This window comes from Sinocyclocheilus anshuiensis, unplaced genomic scaffold (genome assembly GCF_001515605.1).
Source record: "Sinocyclocheilus anshuiensis isolate Anshui unplaced genomic scaffold, SAMN03320099.WGS_v1.1 scaffold71, whole genome shotgun sequence".
NCBI lineage: Eukaryota > Metazoa > Chordata > Actinopteri > Cypriniformes > Cyprinidae > Sinocyclocheilus > Sinocyclocheilus anshuiensis.
In genome coordinates, this window is record NW_015548203.1 from 228,392 (window position 1) to 245,102 (window position 16,711).

General features: G+C 35.4%; 1 protein-coding gene across 1 annotated transcript in view; it reads right to left on the reverse strand.

Moving 5' to 3' along the window:
- Positions 1 to 16,711, reverse strand: part of tbc1d22b (TBC1 domain family, member 22B) — a 52,257-nt gene that overhangs the window by 30,682 nt on the left and 4,864 nt on the right. The window contains exons 2-7 of the mRNA XM_016440108.1: positions 11,861 to 11,917; positions 11,242 to 11,597; positions 9,692 to 9,859; positions 6,786 to 6,856; positions 3,915 to 4,043; positions 929 to 994 (exon numbers count right to left, since the gene is read on the reverse strand). Coding sequence (XP_016295594.1) covers positions 929 to 994; positions 3,915 to 4,043; positions 6,786 to 6,856; positions 9,692 to 9,859; positions 11,242 to 11,597; positions 11,861 to 11,917 — 847 coding nt within the window. The remainder of the gene's footprint in view (positions 1 to 928; positions 995 to 3,914; positions 4,044 to 6,785; positions 6,857 to 9,691; positions 9,860 to 11,241; positions 11,598 to 11,860; positions 11,918 to 16,711) is intronic.

The following is a 16,711-nucleotide window of genomic DNA, read 5'->3' on the forward strand; positions in this document are numbered from 1 at the left end:
GTGAATCTCATGAAAACTTTCAAGAATATTTCCTGGTCATACTTCACCCCAAAACAAAAGAAAGACAAATTATGTTTTGCATCAAATCATTTACATGAGAACTGGAAGAAAAATGTGCTTCAGCGTCATTGTTTAAATGCACTGCAACAATGAACTTTTACTGCATTACAGTAATTGTGCATAGTCATTTATGCTCGTTTTAAAAAAAACACACCACATTACAGTAATTAGAATCTATTGACAATCACCACTGAGAAAAATGAAAATGGAAACTCAAAACATCTCTGTTGCATAATGATAATGATTTTTGGGGCAAAATGGGCTTGTCTCTAAAAGCAAAAACTATGAATAGTAAGTTCTTTTCTTAAGTGAATCTCATGAAATATTTCAAGAATATGTCTTGATCATATTTCATCCCAAAGTAAAAAGACAAATTATATTTTATATTTTAAATTATATTTCCTCAATCACAACTGGGAAAAAAACCAAATGAATTTCAAAATGAAAAATGAATGCATAATGGTAGTGATAATTTGTGACAAAATTTGTTTGTCTTGCAAACTACTGTCACAATGCAAATAATGATAATAATAATAATAATTAAAGATATATAATAAAATAAATAATATAATAATACTATTATATGAATAATATGAATATAATAATATAATATTTAATATTAATAATAAAATATTATTTTATAATATAAAATAATAGTCCTAAAATTCAGCTTTTTTATTTTCTTTTGATTTCAGGGCATAAAGTGACCTGGACATGACTCTGTGTGATTCACTCTCTTATCTTTATGATTACATTAAGTGTGTAATGCCTGCTGTGTGAGATCAGACGTCTGTATGACGCTGGTGGGTCTGTCACAGGTGCGCTGTGCAGCGAGACTCAGGTGTTGCTGCCTCAGACGATCACCTACCTCCTGCACCAGCGGCTGCTGGAACAAAGGAATCAAAGGGTTCGTCCTCGGGATATCGATGTGAATCTATGGAGAGACACACACACAGATGTATACAGGTAAGCTCAAATGCACACCCACACAAACACAAACCAGCCAGGAACACAGGTGACCAGGGAAAAAAATAAGAGATTAAATCAATATGGCCCAAAAGCATTAAATTGAGTTACATGTGCCTTTTCCCTTCCAGTAAATGGAGGAAACCCATCAGGGCCCAAACTGCACACGCTATCGATCTGGTTTCGTAACAAGCTACACACAAAACCTGCATGAATTCACTTGGAAAGCGGACAGTGCAGCGTCCAGCCGCACATACAGGTGGCGACCCTTCTGTTTCATCCGGTTCTCTCTTAGTTTCTTCCCTCTCTCCATTTCTACTTCCATCATATGTTTGACGAAATGGCTTTGTAGTAATGCAGGTCACTCGAAGGCCACCAAAGTGCGGTTTGCTCGTATTCACCGCCATTCCTCGCCCTCTCAGACTGTGACCACACTAAAAGGTCATTTAGTGTTTCTGCCCAGACAGCCAGGGGCCAGTCCAACGGTTCTGTACGACCATATAAATCCTTTTAAAGGTCTGTGTCCGATTTGTATTGCAGTAGACGAAATGAGGGGCTGGGAGCCAGCAAGCCCTGAGGAACCGGACAAGAGAGGAGAGAAGGCAGCGCATAGCAATCGACTACCAGTCCTGCACCATTAACCTGAGTTTTACAGCCCATAAGAATATTGATCCCGGCCCCCTTCGTCCCCACATTAATAACACGCAGGACAAAATCTGGGTGTATTACTACTATAGCTTTCTAGAAGCAGGTGTAACCTTGACTGACTCACTGCAGAGATGATGAGGTTCCTCAACGGATTGGCGTCTGGTGTAGCCTAGTGGTTAAAAAGATGGTTCACCCAAAAAATCATCTTTTAAAAAAAAAAAGTTTCAAAGAAAAGATGCAAATGTCTTGTGCACTACGAGTCTTCTGAGGTCATACGATGAGGTTAGTGTGAGGAGCAGACTGAAATTTACAACGGTACTCACTGATAATCTCTGCAAATGTATCACTGACTCACTTGAACTACAGAATCGGATTAGTTCCACTCATGAAAGAATCATCCTCTAGGATGAAATCTATGCAAGTGTTATACACAAGGCCCCTGGGCTAAAGGTTGTCGGTTCAAACTCCACAAGGATTGATTTGTGAATTTTAACCATTGCTCCTCTGAGTAAAACACTTAACCTCAGGTTGCTCCAGAGGGATTGTTCTTAATGGGTTGAAGTGTCTGCTAAATCCCAAATCAGAAGTAATTAGCAGTAGATATGTGATAATCTCAACTACTGTTTAAAAGATTTTTTCTTCTGTAATGAAATTAATACTTTTATTTAGCATGGATGCATTAAATTGAACAAAAGTGACATTTATAATGTTACAAAAGATTTCTAATTAAAATAAATGCTGTTCTTTTGCACTTTCTACTATTCAAAGAATCAAAAAAAGTACCACAAAAATATTAAGCAGCACAACTGTTTTCAACATTGATAATAAAAAATATTTCTTGAGCAGCAAATCAGCATATTGGAATGATTTCTAAAGGATCATGTAACACTGAAGATTGTAGTAATGTCTGCTGAAAATTCAGCATTGCATCACAGGACTAAATGACCTTTTAAAATATATTCATATAGAAAAGAGTTATATATCACAGTATTTTTGACCAATTAAATGTAGCCTTGGTGAGCATAAGATTTTTACCGACCCCAAATTGAAGTTTTTTTCAGGGTTTTTCCCAAATCAATCAGTCTGTCTTAAAGAAGCCCTGTCAATTTAAGCATGTTTACTGTCATGTTCTCAAAACTCAAATTAGATGTGTTTTGAGGGATGTATGAACACTAAATGCAGCCCTTTAACAGCAAAATGGACAGATATTCAACAAATAATATTTGGAATTTAAAAAAATAATATCTCTAATCTTGCAAACGATCTTATGAGATCCTTTTCCACTGAAATTCCCCCATGCGTTATCTGGATTCCTGCCATTACAGACAACAGGTTTGCATATTATGATGTTTTCCAACTAACTCAACCTGGATTTAAACAAATATTCTGAGTTGCTTTCAACATAATGTCTATGGATGGCATGCGTGACATGCTGTCCATTAGAACAGACAATGTTCTTTTTCTGTTTACACGCTGTCTGTAATATTGGACACCATGATATGGTACATCGACCCTAGATATAATAATGTACACAATAAACTCCAAAGTGTTTCAGCAAAACATTTCCTAAAACATCCTTACCTAACATTAAGATTTCAAAACAAAACATTTACATCATTGAACACTTTGAACATTTAAACGTTTTTGAAAGAACTGTAATGAAACAGTTAAATATTTGGATATTTGTGACCCTGGACCACAAAACCAGTCTTAAGTCGCTGGGGTATATTTGTAGCAATTGCCAAAAATACATTGTATGGGTCAAAATTATTGAATTTTCTTTTATGCCAAAAATCATTAGGATATTAAGTAAAGATCATGTTCCATGAAGGTATTTTGTAAATTTCCTACTGTAAATATATCAAAACTTAATTTTTGATTAGTAATATGCATTGCTAAGAACTTCATTTGGACAACTTTAAAGGAGAATTTCTCAATATTTTGATTTTTTTTGCACCCTCAGATTCCAGATTTTCAAATAGTTGTATCTCGGCCAAATATTGTCATATCATAACAAACCATACATCAATGGAAAGCTTATTTATTTATAAATCTCAATTTGAAAAATTGACCCTTATGACTGGTTTTGTGGTCCAGGGTCACATTTGTGGACTGATAAAGGTGCTCTCTTACTCCTGGAAATTGTGTAGAATCAGAATCAGGTTCAGAAAGGAAGTGGTCAATTTTAGCCAACTCTTCCCCTTTTTTGAGAACATACTCAGAAGCAGGCTGGGATTTACCTGTCTGTATGTATCTTTGTGATTCTCATCTGTTCTGGAGTGGTAATACTGTTCGATGAAGCCAAAATACTCCTCCCTCTTCCTCTGGAGAACCAGATCCCTTCGTTCTCTATTGGCTGGAAGATAGCCCTGAGAGAAAGCACATGGAAAGAAGAAAATGCTAATTTAATAGTGTTCAGAACAGAACTGTTGTACACCCACTTTCTCCATTTCTTCCAAGTGTATCTTGCCCTGTAACCAAAATGTAACCTATAAATAATGCAAACTAAAAGATATTAAAAACAGCAGTATGTAAATTCAGTTCAATACTATAGTCCCATGAAAGAAAAAAATGTTGTAAAAAAATAAGCTTTTGATCTTTTTTTTTTTTAATCTACAGATTGTATCATTTCAATGAGACAACCTTCTTTATCATGCTGAAGTCAGATGTTTAGTGAATGCCTTTCAGAATACGATCTGACTGATTTTATGCTACTGGCTTTTTTTGTGCTGCTCATACAAATGGCACTTTTCAAAAGGCTTCTTATAAGAGAAGCAAATCAGACAAGTTGCATTTCATTTAAGTTCTTAGCAAATGCTTTCCTTCTAAAGTGCCTTAATGAAAAATAAAGTTCATAAAGTGCATTATCATTTAGATGCTAGGGTGGGTCAGAGGTGTCCGGATGGTTTTTAAAGCATTGCTAGTTCTGGGTAGTTGCTTAATGCTTGTGCTTATTTGATCAAAATACAATAAATCATATATAATAATATTGTGAAATATTATTATAATGTAAAATATCTATTTTCTAGTTTAATGTATTTTAAAATGTAATTTATTCCTGTGATGCAAAGCTGAATTTTCAGCATCATTATTCCAGTATTCAGTGTCACATAATTCTTCAGAAATCATTCTTATATGCTGATTTGCTGCTCATTTCTCATTACTGTCAATGTTGAATAAGGTTTCGCTGCTTAATATTTTTGTGGAAACGGTGATAATGTATTTTAGGATTCTTTGATGAATAGAAAGTTCAGAAGAACTTTTGTAACAATGTATCTTGAAATCTTTAGTTTTTTAAAAATTGTCATTATTATCACTTTTGATCCATTTATTGAACTGTAGCATTGGGTTTTTCTACTTCAATCAAGTCTATGGGTTTTTTGCCTATTATATTGTCCACTAGGGCAAAACTTTGCCTGTTATATTGTCCACCGAGAAAACTTTGTAATTCAGACTGCATAGAGTAATTGCTTCAATAATAGTATAGTATGAATAATGGTATGAGCAATAACAATAGTGATGCTTGCCTTAGCAAACACCACTAACTAAGAAACACACTTGAAAATACAGAACACAAGCCTCTGATCTCAAAAATCAAGAAAAAAAATCCACAACTCTGGGAGAAACTTCTAATCATGTAGCTACTAAACTAACATGCAGACAGGATGCAATTGTGCTAGTACATACTTACTAGCTACAGATGATTCCCTAAAGAGCAGACAACAAGTGCAGGCTATTTGTAGAGCAGACGTGGAGGCGTGGAACTGTCAGTTAGATCGTTGTCATGACTCTCCATCATGTTTCAGAAAATGGTGTTTTTAAAAGTGCCTTCCCCACCCGTTGTTTCTCAACTCTTGTTTTAATGAGCACACACAGAGTTGCAGTGTGCTTGAACACATAAATGATAACGTACATTCAGAATCCGACTCGATGCAGCTCACGTCTGTTGCTTCAGGGCGAATAAGAAGTGCACAAACTCCGCTCGTTTTGGATTCGCCCCATCATCGGCCCTTCAAAACTTTAATAACGGCTATTAAATTCCATGCTGAAAATCGAAATGATCTTAAAACGGCTTTCCAATGGGATTCCGAGAAGGTCTTGGCAAGGTTTGTGTGCTGTAAATCAAGGATCGAAGTTGGAAACGTTTACATTTGGCGCCATAACACAAACGTGATGTGAACCAACAAAAACAAAACGCAACTGTTGCTCTTTACAATCACAATTTGAATACGAAAAGCCGAGACAAAATGTTTTGTTTTGTTTTTTGTCACATTAGCATTCGTTTAGCATGCATCTACCTCGGTAATTTTATACATATGGAATTATTCCGTTTAATCCCCCTAGCAAACAATGCATGAAGCAGTAAAAGCTTGGAGGAGCTGGGTCGGGGTGGGGATTTGCTTGTACAGCTTAGCTCAGAGGTGTGTGTTATTGACTGTGTAAGCATGCGCCAGAAATGCAAATGAGGCTTGTAAAGCATTCTCCGAACATCCGCACACATACAGCCACAACACAGCGGCCTGCTCAACCCCTCGGATGATGACAGTCACAATTCTGCTGACATTAAGTGCTCAGCAAAACCAATATTGCAAAACAAATCAATAACGCACATTAAACTGAAAGTGGCGTGGAAGTTTTATACTCTCTGAAAATGACTGTGCACCCTATGCAGAACTAAACTGCTAGCATGTTGTTATGCTGGCTTACAGTAAATAAATAAAAAAAAGATTTTTCCTTGATTAATTATTGTTTATTACGACATTTTTGTATTATTAATTATATTGAATATCCATTTGGCTGCATTTCAGTTAAGTAATTTCAAGAAGTAGCTCAAAATATTTTTAACAAACCCAACACAATTAATTAATTTTCTTAAATAAAACAGATCAATTAAAGATATATTAATAATTATTGTAGTAGAAGGCATTGAAACGAAGGCCTAGTGGTTAGTGCATGTGTCCACGACAACAACGTGAGCTCAAATACATCTCACAACATATTTCAGTCCTTTTCTTCCCTCTCTTCCACATCTTTTCTTGACATCTCACTGCTGTTTGTTTGAATAGCATGCCAAAATGGACATGAAATAAACAGTAGTGGTAAATACTTACCGATAAGAGTCTCCAGGTGACTGGCCGAACTTCACGAGGGATTCCCGACCAACTATGCTTCCGTAACTCCTCTGTATGAACAAAACACAGTGCAAAGTTAATCCAAAATGGCAAATACTTCAGCAGTACAACTGCTGTGTTGTTTTATAGCTACAGAGGTGAACAGCTGCTTTGATGACAGATCATACTGCAGTTTGGACGTGAAACTACAATGTAAAAATAAAGCTGCAGGAGCAGAATGCTGGAATTAAAGTATATATTGACCAATCAGCAGTTAAAACATGCATTAAGAGTTTGTTCATATGCGGTGATAGAAAATCATGCTTTAAATCAACAGTCGTCTGCCTTCACAGGACTGGTGACACTAACTTATAGCTCAATCAACATAATCAATAAACAATTATTTTTAATTAGCAAACACACTCAGAGTTTTCACAACCATGCCACCTTGAATTATGGTAACTCCAATAAGACAGCGAGCCATAACTGCACATTGATTTTAAAGTAATGGCTGGGAAGTTGACGATTCACAGGTGATGGAGCAATGGCTTGGGATGTCAGCATGATGTCTGGAGAGCACATTTAGGCAAACAGCTTAAAAAGCATCGGTGTTGTGGCCTGCTATCATGTTTTCCATACGGCTCATGTGAACTATGCTAGTTTGAGCTTGGCTTTCCTTATTTCACAATTCATTTTTTTTCTGAATGCGCCATAAAAATTATTTTCTTAATCAGTAGCCTATTTGTCTTGTTTTCCAGTAAAATATCTAAACATCCTTACAAGAAAATACATTTACTTAAAAAGGAAAATTGCATATCAAGATTTGTTTTCAGAGAAAATATCCTGAAATAAGTTTACATTTCTTATCACACTAGCTGTTTCTTGTTTGAATTATAAATCTCAAATTACGATAGATTTATGCTTAAAACAAGAGAACATATTTGCCAATGGGTAAGAAAAAGAAACTTAATTCAAGACATATTATTAAGCAGGAGTTCAATAATATATATGTTTAATAATATATTATGAATTAGGTTTATATCTTACACAGTTTTGCTTCTCAAGTGAATCCTTTTGCTTTAAGTATTTAAGTTTGACTGGAAAACAAGAAACAAATACTGATTAAGAAAATTATTTTGGCAGTTTATTTCCTTATTATGTCTCTGAACAAAAATATATTAATTTAACAAAATGCTGTAAGTGCCCTTTACTTTATTGTTACTTATTATTTTGTTTTAAATATGTTTGACTGGAAAACAAGACACAAATAGTGATTAAGAAAATGATTTTGGCAGTTTATTTTCTTATTATGTCTCTGAATAAAAATAAATTATTTCAACAAAACTTTTAGGAGCTACTGAATTGAAATACTTTGGACAAATGAAAACAGACAATTAAAATGTCACAAAGAAAAACAATTTCCCAGGAACAATTAGCAATTCCACAATAGAGTATGGTCTTTTTTTTTTTTTTTAATGTTACAATTTGATTTCTTCAGAAAATGTGTCCTTGCAACTTACTATGATATGTGTTTCTATGCAGTTGCTAGGGTATTCTGTGTGGTTGCTAGGCGGTTTCATACCAGCACCAAGCCAAAATAGCCCCAAGGCTCCAATCACTTACAAAAGCAGATGTCTCCTTAACACACAAAGTATCAGTAAACAAATCAAGACGAGTTACATGCTAAAGTGCGACTGATCGTAATTATGATTCCTGCCTTTGCAATAACCACAAAAAAAATAAATAAAAGTCTATTGTATTGTACTTTTGAGTTACAATAAAGAGCAAAGATAATTGTTGTCATAACAACCAGATGAATCACAGTGAATTTGAACCATTCTCTCTGTCTGTTCCTTTTAGTTTTTAATCGAATGGAGCTTTTAGACTCCACCGCTCTCAATTACTTATTTTGTCATTGTTATGAAGTAAACATTACAATACAGATGGATGCCATTAGACCAGAAATCATCGATCTGTCCAGGTGCTGAAGTCTAAACCACTTTTTAAGGATTGTTTTTGCGAACTCCCGTCAAGCCCTCTGGGTCATTGTGATCAGCGAATGTAAAAACCGCTTTTCACAACGTCTATGAAAACTTAAAGACTTGCTGAGAAACATCTGGTGAGATCGCTCCTGGGTCGTTTTTGAGTTAGAACAAACACGAAACCGATATCCAAGCGCTCCTAAAATACTAATGGCATTGGACACCTGCCAACCGTCATATGATAGCAGAATGATGAAAGATCTCAGAAGCTATTATGAACTCAGAGTACTGTGCAAGGAAGCCCCTCCAACTATATCATAAGCACATTTTTCATAAGGCGCTGTGGAAGAAGTGCATACGCATTATTTTCCCCTCCAATGACTGATGATTCTCATTCCCCCGTGATTTCAGCCTGTCGCTCAGAAAGCTCAGAGCCTGCGGAGGCTGAAACTTAGTTATAAACCAAAGAAGAGGGAGTCTCTTTGATAGCATCATTATAGCATCAGCGGCACAAATGAGCGCAGGCACGTGCAGAACTTGTTTTTGTTCCGCCAGCTCGCAGGTGCACTCGAAGAGACGATTGGTTGGAGGACGTGGAGAGAACAGAAGGGCCTCTCAGCGTGAACTCAGGAAGACTAGGATAACATCATGGACGGTTTTCATCCATTCTGCCATCCCACACTGTCTCACCTGGCAAAGAGATTCAGCTAGAGTGAATGCAGAAAGCAGGCGAGAGAATGAGGTGTGAACACATGTGAGGGTTTTGCGGCTTTCTGTTTTCAGATGGTCCCTGATGGATGGGCTTTAATATCTTACACAAATAACCCACAAGTGGCCACTTATAATCCCGCTGAAAACGGACCTTATCCCTTGTTTTTCTTTTAATGCTTGCACAAGTCTCTAATTGTTTCATTTAAAGCTTACCCAAGTCTGTGTTGGGACTGGCAAGTAGCTGCTTGAATTTATCCAATCGAGTCTTCTCTCTCACCGTCATGGGCGGAGCTCCAGAGGCATTTTGGTCTGAAATGCGGGCAACCAATGGAATGACGGGCCGCACAGGAAGTGACTGCTGTTTTTGCAGGGTATTGTGAGCTAAACAGGACAAAAACATACAAATATTAAGCATTAATATTAAAATATATTTTGGAAAAATCTTTAAAAAATTACAAATAACATAATATATGTAATTATATGTTAATATATTTTTAATTAAGGTACTATTAAATAAATAAATAAATATTATTTAGCATGGATATATATTATACACACACCCTTTTTTAACAGATTTTTTACATTTGGTTGTTTTAACAAAATATCCTTTAATTCAGTAAATATTAGTCTCTTGTGCTCATCAAGGCTGTATTTATTTGATCAAAATACAGAAAAAAACTGTAATATTGTGAGATATTATTTCAATTTCTAATATTGGCTTTCTGTTTTAATATACTTTAAAATGTAATTTATTCCTGTGATCAAAGCTGAATTTTCAGCATCATTACTCCAGTCTTCAGTGTCACATGATCCTTCAGAAATCATTCTAATATGCTGATTTATTATCAGTGTTGGAAACAGTTGTGCTGCTTCATGTTTTTTTTTGGAAACTGTGATACTTTTTCTGGATTCTTTTATTATATAATATTATATAAAATCTTTTTTATTTACTATCACTTTTTATCAACTTAACACATACTTGCTGAATAAAAGTATTTTGATTACTTTCAAAAAAAGAAAGAAAAATGTACTGACTCCAAACTTTTGAACTTTAGTGTATATTGTAACAAAAGATTTCCATTTTGAATAAATGCTGTTTTTTATTTTTTTTTAATATATATTCATAAAAGAATCCTAAAAAAAGTATCACAGGCTCCAAAAAACATGAAGCAGCACAAATGTTTCCAACATTGATAATTAATCAGCATATTAGAATGATTTCTGAAGGATCATGTGACACTGAAGACTGGAGTAATGATGCTGAAAATACAGCTTTGATCACAGGAATAAATTATATTTTAAAGTATATTAAAATAGAAACTGTTATTTTAAATTGCAATAATATTTCACAAAATAACAGGGTTTTTTCTGTATTTTTGATCAAATAAATACAGCTTTTATGAGCACAAGAAACATCAGTAAAAAATATTAAAAATCTTACTGATCCCAAACTTTTGAACGGTAGTGTGTTTATATTTATTTATATTTATATTTATTTATATACTTTTGTTGACAAGAATGACACTTCCCATGGTCTCATTCATGAAACATGAGCAACACAAATTTTCAATTATGATGAGGATAATAAACTCAAGTTAGCTTTCTTTAAAGGTTAAAGGACATTTATACAACCATACCAGCCATATAACAAACAGTAATTGGGTAATGATGGGACTTTTTAGATTAAAGGTAGGTCGAAAAAACCCACATCTGATTGATGACTTTATATCTTACAAGCTTAAAAACAACAGCTACCAGCATACCTGCATTAACATTCAGCTGGGCGTCGCTACTGGACTTTACCACCCTGCCATTGGCTGGACCGCTTTCTATATCCAGTCGATCTTGATTGGGGTTTGTGCTGATTGGTTCCTGCCGGTCCAGTGTGGGGGGCAGTGGCTCTGTGTCTTCTGGGGTTTTGATGATTTTGAGGCAGGTTGTTTGAGGCATGGATCGTGATTGGACAGGTGAAGATGAGAGCTGTTTAAGACTAAACATACTGTCATCCTCTTCATCATCAATGTCCCATGCATCATTGGTGCTCCGAGCAAATTCGTGGAAAGTGGAAGGTTTTTTGGATTTGGTGTTCACACTGCTGGCCTTTGGAGCATCTTTTAATCTGTAGGGAAACAAATAAAGAGGTTTTTGAAAATGGCAATATTGCACACGCTCTATAACATATGAACTGGTTACAGTTAGAAAGGATAATGCAAGACAAATTAAAAAAAAAAAATCAAAAGTTGCAAAAGGTTTATGCAAATCTTGCACTCAAAACATATTCAGATGGATTCAGACCACAACTGAAAGGCAGAAAACATGAATGAAGAGAAAACAAATGGCTGATTTGCAGGCAGACAGTCGACAGCTAGCAGCAGCACTTACGGACGGTGTCTGCGTGGGTCCAGAGGAGGGTGCTGTGCTCCATATACTGGCTGTAAGCTAAGAGAAAAAAAAGCTGATGTGTGCTTTAAAGAGAATCAGAAACAGGACTGGGTAGGGGTGGGCGATATGACCAAAATCTTATATCACGATACGAGTAATATTACTTCACAGTAACGATCTATATCACAATATTGTTATTTTTGCTTTAAATAAGGTCTTTATGATATAAACATTTTTGAAACCATAGAAATGTCATAATTCTTGTAACAAGTGTCAATATCACAAAAAACTAATAGCCTACTAGCCAAAATTAAAAAACAAAACAAAACAAAACTCAAGCTCACTGAAGACAAGTAAACAGTCAGTGATTAAATAAGAATAAGAAACTAATTACAAGAAATAGGACAAAAAAAAAAAAAACTACAGTAGAAGAAATAAATAAGAAATGCTACATAAATCGTGTAATCAAAAGTATCAAAACACTGCATATTCTTCACGGAGTAAATCTAATATTTATTTCTTCGTTTTTAAGTTACAAAAGTGATTTAGTCAAGCGCAGTGAGAGATTTTCTCTCTTTTGTTTTTCGATTAACATGAATGACAGGAATATTAGAGGTGCCCGATCCAATATATTGTTACGTGTGTGTGTTTCTTTTCTCAGCTGTTTGCTTTCACTTAAAGGCACAATATGTAATTGTCTCCGCTAGAGGGCGCGTATTCAAAATAACCAAATAGACAAAGGCGTAGTTTGATGACGCCGTGACTGAGTGTGGAATCATGGGAGTTGTCGTCTTCATCCCCACAGCCGATGCAATCCGACGGGACTCGGGCAGAAATCATGTTCATGGATGAGCTAATGATTTATTAACGTAGTAGAATGAAGCAGGGTGAGGCTGAAAGCTGTCGAAGCGAAACCAGGCCGCTGAACGAGCGCGACACACGGCTCGAAAGCAGCGGAGCTTTTATTATTCCATTTGGATATTTTAATAAAAAAATCTTACATATTGTGCCTCTAAGACTAGAACACCTCGTAGTGTTTACGAGGATACTTGCAAAGATGGGCATTTTGACACACTAGTGTATGTATTTAACCGTTCAAGGACTATAAATCGGCCTCAGTACTAAATAAATCCGTTCAGTACTCCTGCGCTCTATGAGCACCTTCTTCATGTGTGCCCACATCTCAGACAAAGCGCACATACAGCGAAATGAGTTCTTTCACTGCCGATTGCATTTCAACGGCTTAAAACCTCTTGGTTTTAAACCGCAATGCTTGTGCAAACGATAAGTTTTAGTGACCGCGTAGCACAGCAACGTCACGTGAGCATGTACGTTAACCACGATAGAAACGATATTCAAAAATCTCTACCGGTTGACAAATTTCTACCAGTTAATCGTGTCTACCGGTATATCGCCCACCCTAGGACTGGGTGATCCTAATATTTTCAGCCTCATCATATGATAGTAACTGATATAATCTCAATATTTACATATTTACAATCTCATGCTGTTCCAAAACCACATGGCTTTCCCTCTTCTATGGAATAAAAAACGTAAACTTCTAAGGAATATCCTGGCCACTTTTCCATGTAATGAAAGGCTGACTGGGAACTGCAACCTTTAAAATGAGATAAAAGGCACCATAAAAGTATAACAAAGCTTTAAATCAGAGATGCTATCAAAACATTTCTTTGCCCTCATACTTCCGAGTCACTGAGTCACAAGACAAGGAGGGATAGTGAAACTAAGTTCATGACACAGATTTGTTCATGACAGAATACTAGCTTACTGCATTCCACATAATATAAACCACGCAACCATTTCAGATAGTACATTACATTACATACACTACCATGTTTTTTTTCCTTTTGGAAAGAAATACTATTTTTATTCACAAGTATTAAAAAAGTAAATAAATAAATGAATAAATAAACAAATGTTACATTTTAAAATATAATCAAATATTAAGCCGATTTTAAATTGTAATAATAATAATTCACAATTTCACTTATTTTTTTAACTGTATTTTTGATCAAATAAACACAGCTTTGGTAAGCATTAGGCCTAGAGACTTCTTTCTTAACATTAAAAAAGAAATTTTGCTGATCTAAAACATTTGAACAGTAGTTAGGGTTAAGTTTAAACCTGAGTGGTGTAGACGTTTAATGAAACCGATCACAAATCACAGCAGTCAAACAGAAATGGAAGGTCAAGTTAAATACAATGTATTATGAGACACAGAATGCTAGGTTGTATTTTGGACATTTGACAAATAATCGGTCATCTAGGTATGCAAGGCATACATAAAAGTTGCATACTATGAACAGAACACAATACATACTACAGAAACAGTAAGAATAGTATTACATTATTCTATTCTAAACCTCTAGAAAAAAGTAACAACCAAGTAAAAGTTGCATTAAAATCATTGTCACATCCATAATGCTGCTTAACTGTATACTGCAAATATATATTCCGAATATTCAATATATCCCCTGGCCCTAGTCAGAAATACACAGCGAAAAACAAATATCTGGAGATGCAGTGGTAAACAATTCCAGAGCAGGAGGATAGACCTGCTAGTGCTTGGTGACAGCAAAAAATACATCTCAAATTAAAAGCCAAGCACACTGCTGGGTCCTCCACATTACTACAACATATAAATATAAATCTCTACAATATCAGAGGCTATTGTGAGTTACTGGGCAATATCCTGCATAATGGTGAGAGAAGTCAAAATACTGCAATGCTAAGCAGAATTTTTACAGGCAACACAGGGCCATAGGTGTGGTCATATTGTTGAAAGGAAAATTAACATGGCTATTATGGTATGGTTGTAATATGGTTATTACAAGGCCCTTTTCTGGTGAAATCAACACAATACTAAAGGCATTGTGTGCAAATGGGATCACAGAATAGTTGGCAAAAGCACAATGCAGCTGAAATACGGCTCATCAATTTTCATGCGAGTAGAAAATAAAAGGCAAATTACTTCCAGATATGTAAGCAAGCTGCTCGCATTTGCATAAAATATTGGGCTGTGAGCGAGGAGTGTGTTTGAGTATGCGAGCAGTTTGCCAGAAGGCAGCCTTATCTTAAACGTGTGCTGTTCCTTCTGCTATACACACACAGAAGACTTTTCCACACTATAATCTACATACAAAAGCTAACAGAGTGGCAAAACTGTCAATGTAATTAATAATTTCCATTGAGAATTTCATTAACATGCTATTATAATGAATTAAACAGGTGAATAATTCAGTTATCAACTAACAAGACATACTCTGTGAACGAACAACTTTTTGTGTGCCTCTCTGCAACTGTAGGACATGTCATTTTACTAGTCGTCTGGAAGCATCTAGTATTACTTTTGCATGCTCTGTCCCTTCTGTTAAATGAGATAAATGGTGGGAAAGTGGCCACACCTCTCGTCCACTCATGTTACAGCGGGATAACACCCACTGCGTGTCCTCCAACTGCTGCCGATTCACCTGAACAAGCAACTCAAACAGTCTGGAATCACAACCACACCCAAACAATAATGGCAGGTTTGGCTCAACATGTTCATCTTTCCCATCACAGAGGGGAATCCCATCCATTTCTAACATCAGCTTCATTGTGTTCTGCTCATAATACAGCAATTTTCTGAAGATATGAGACCATGAAAACAGTAATAAAATGTAATAAATGTATCAAACATATCAATTTTAAGAGACAAAGAACTGAAAAAAGAGAACTATTTCCAAAAACAGCAGGAAACTCTGTCAATGAATAAGTCATTAAAGTTCAGAAATTAGTAAAATAAAAAACTACATATATATATATTAGGGCTGGGTTTTGACACAAATTTCACGATTCGATTCGATTCTCATTCACAAGCTTGCGATTTGATTCAATTACCGATTCGATTCAATATCGATAATTTTTTTATTTATATCAGGTACAGTACATGCCAAATTTTCTCAAGGAAAAAAATCTCTCAACTAATGCTGTAAAATATACATGAGAGTCAGTTGGTACTACATTACTATAATATTGAAGGTTAAAATTGACTGATTTGTTAAAATTACAATTAATGAAGTTTTTAAAATTATAAAGTTACAATTACATAATAATATTTCTACTTCAATTAATTTGTTTGAAATATAAACAATGGTGGCTGTCATAAAAACTTGATGGATTTATTCAAACATAAATTAAACATTGAAGAACAGTAAAATTTATAATGAATATGTTATATGGTGCATATATTTATCAAAATGCCCCCTCTACAGTTTATTTTTCTATCTGACTAATGAGTTTATGGTCACCGAATATGTTTTTTTCTGAGGTAAATGTGACGTTACGTGACACATTGTTTACAAGGTGTTATATTGACGTCTTTGCCCGGCTGAAACACTGATTGAGCGTTTACATGAGACCGGATACGGCTTGTAAAGTTATACTCTTTCTTTTAACTTACCTTCAGATGTTTAGTCATGTTTATTTTGTGCTGAAACTGGTATTAATGTGGAGGAGACCAGTTCACGTGCGCCTCGTGCTGCCGCTTTTATTGAACTGAGGCACTACAGCGATCTGTCACTCCACATTAAATAGCGCCAAAACGGCATTTATTGTTTGAATACTGCAATACAATGGACAGAATTTCGGTTCGGCATGCACTAGGACCGCGGTTCAACTTAAATCTGTTGCTATCTAGGTTTAAACTAAACTAATTTAAGCTCACTTAAAACATTTAAGAGCCAGAAGACACGAGCTCGTGTCAGCACTTTCTTAAAGGGGTCATATGATGTCGCTAAAAAGAACATTATTTTGTGTATTTGGTGTAATGAAATGTGTTTATGCAGTTTA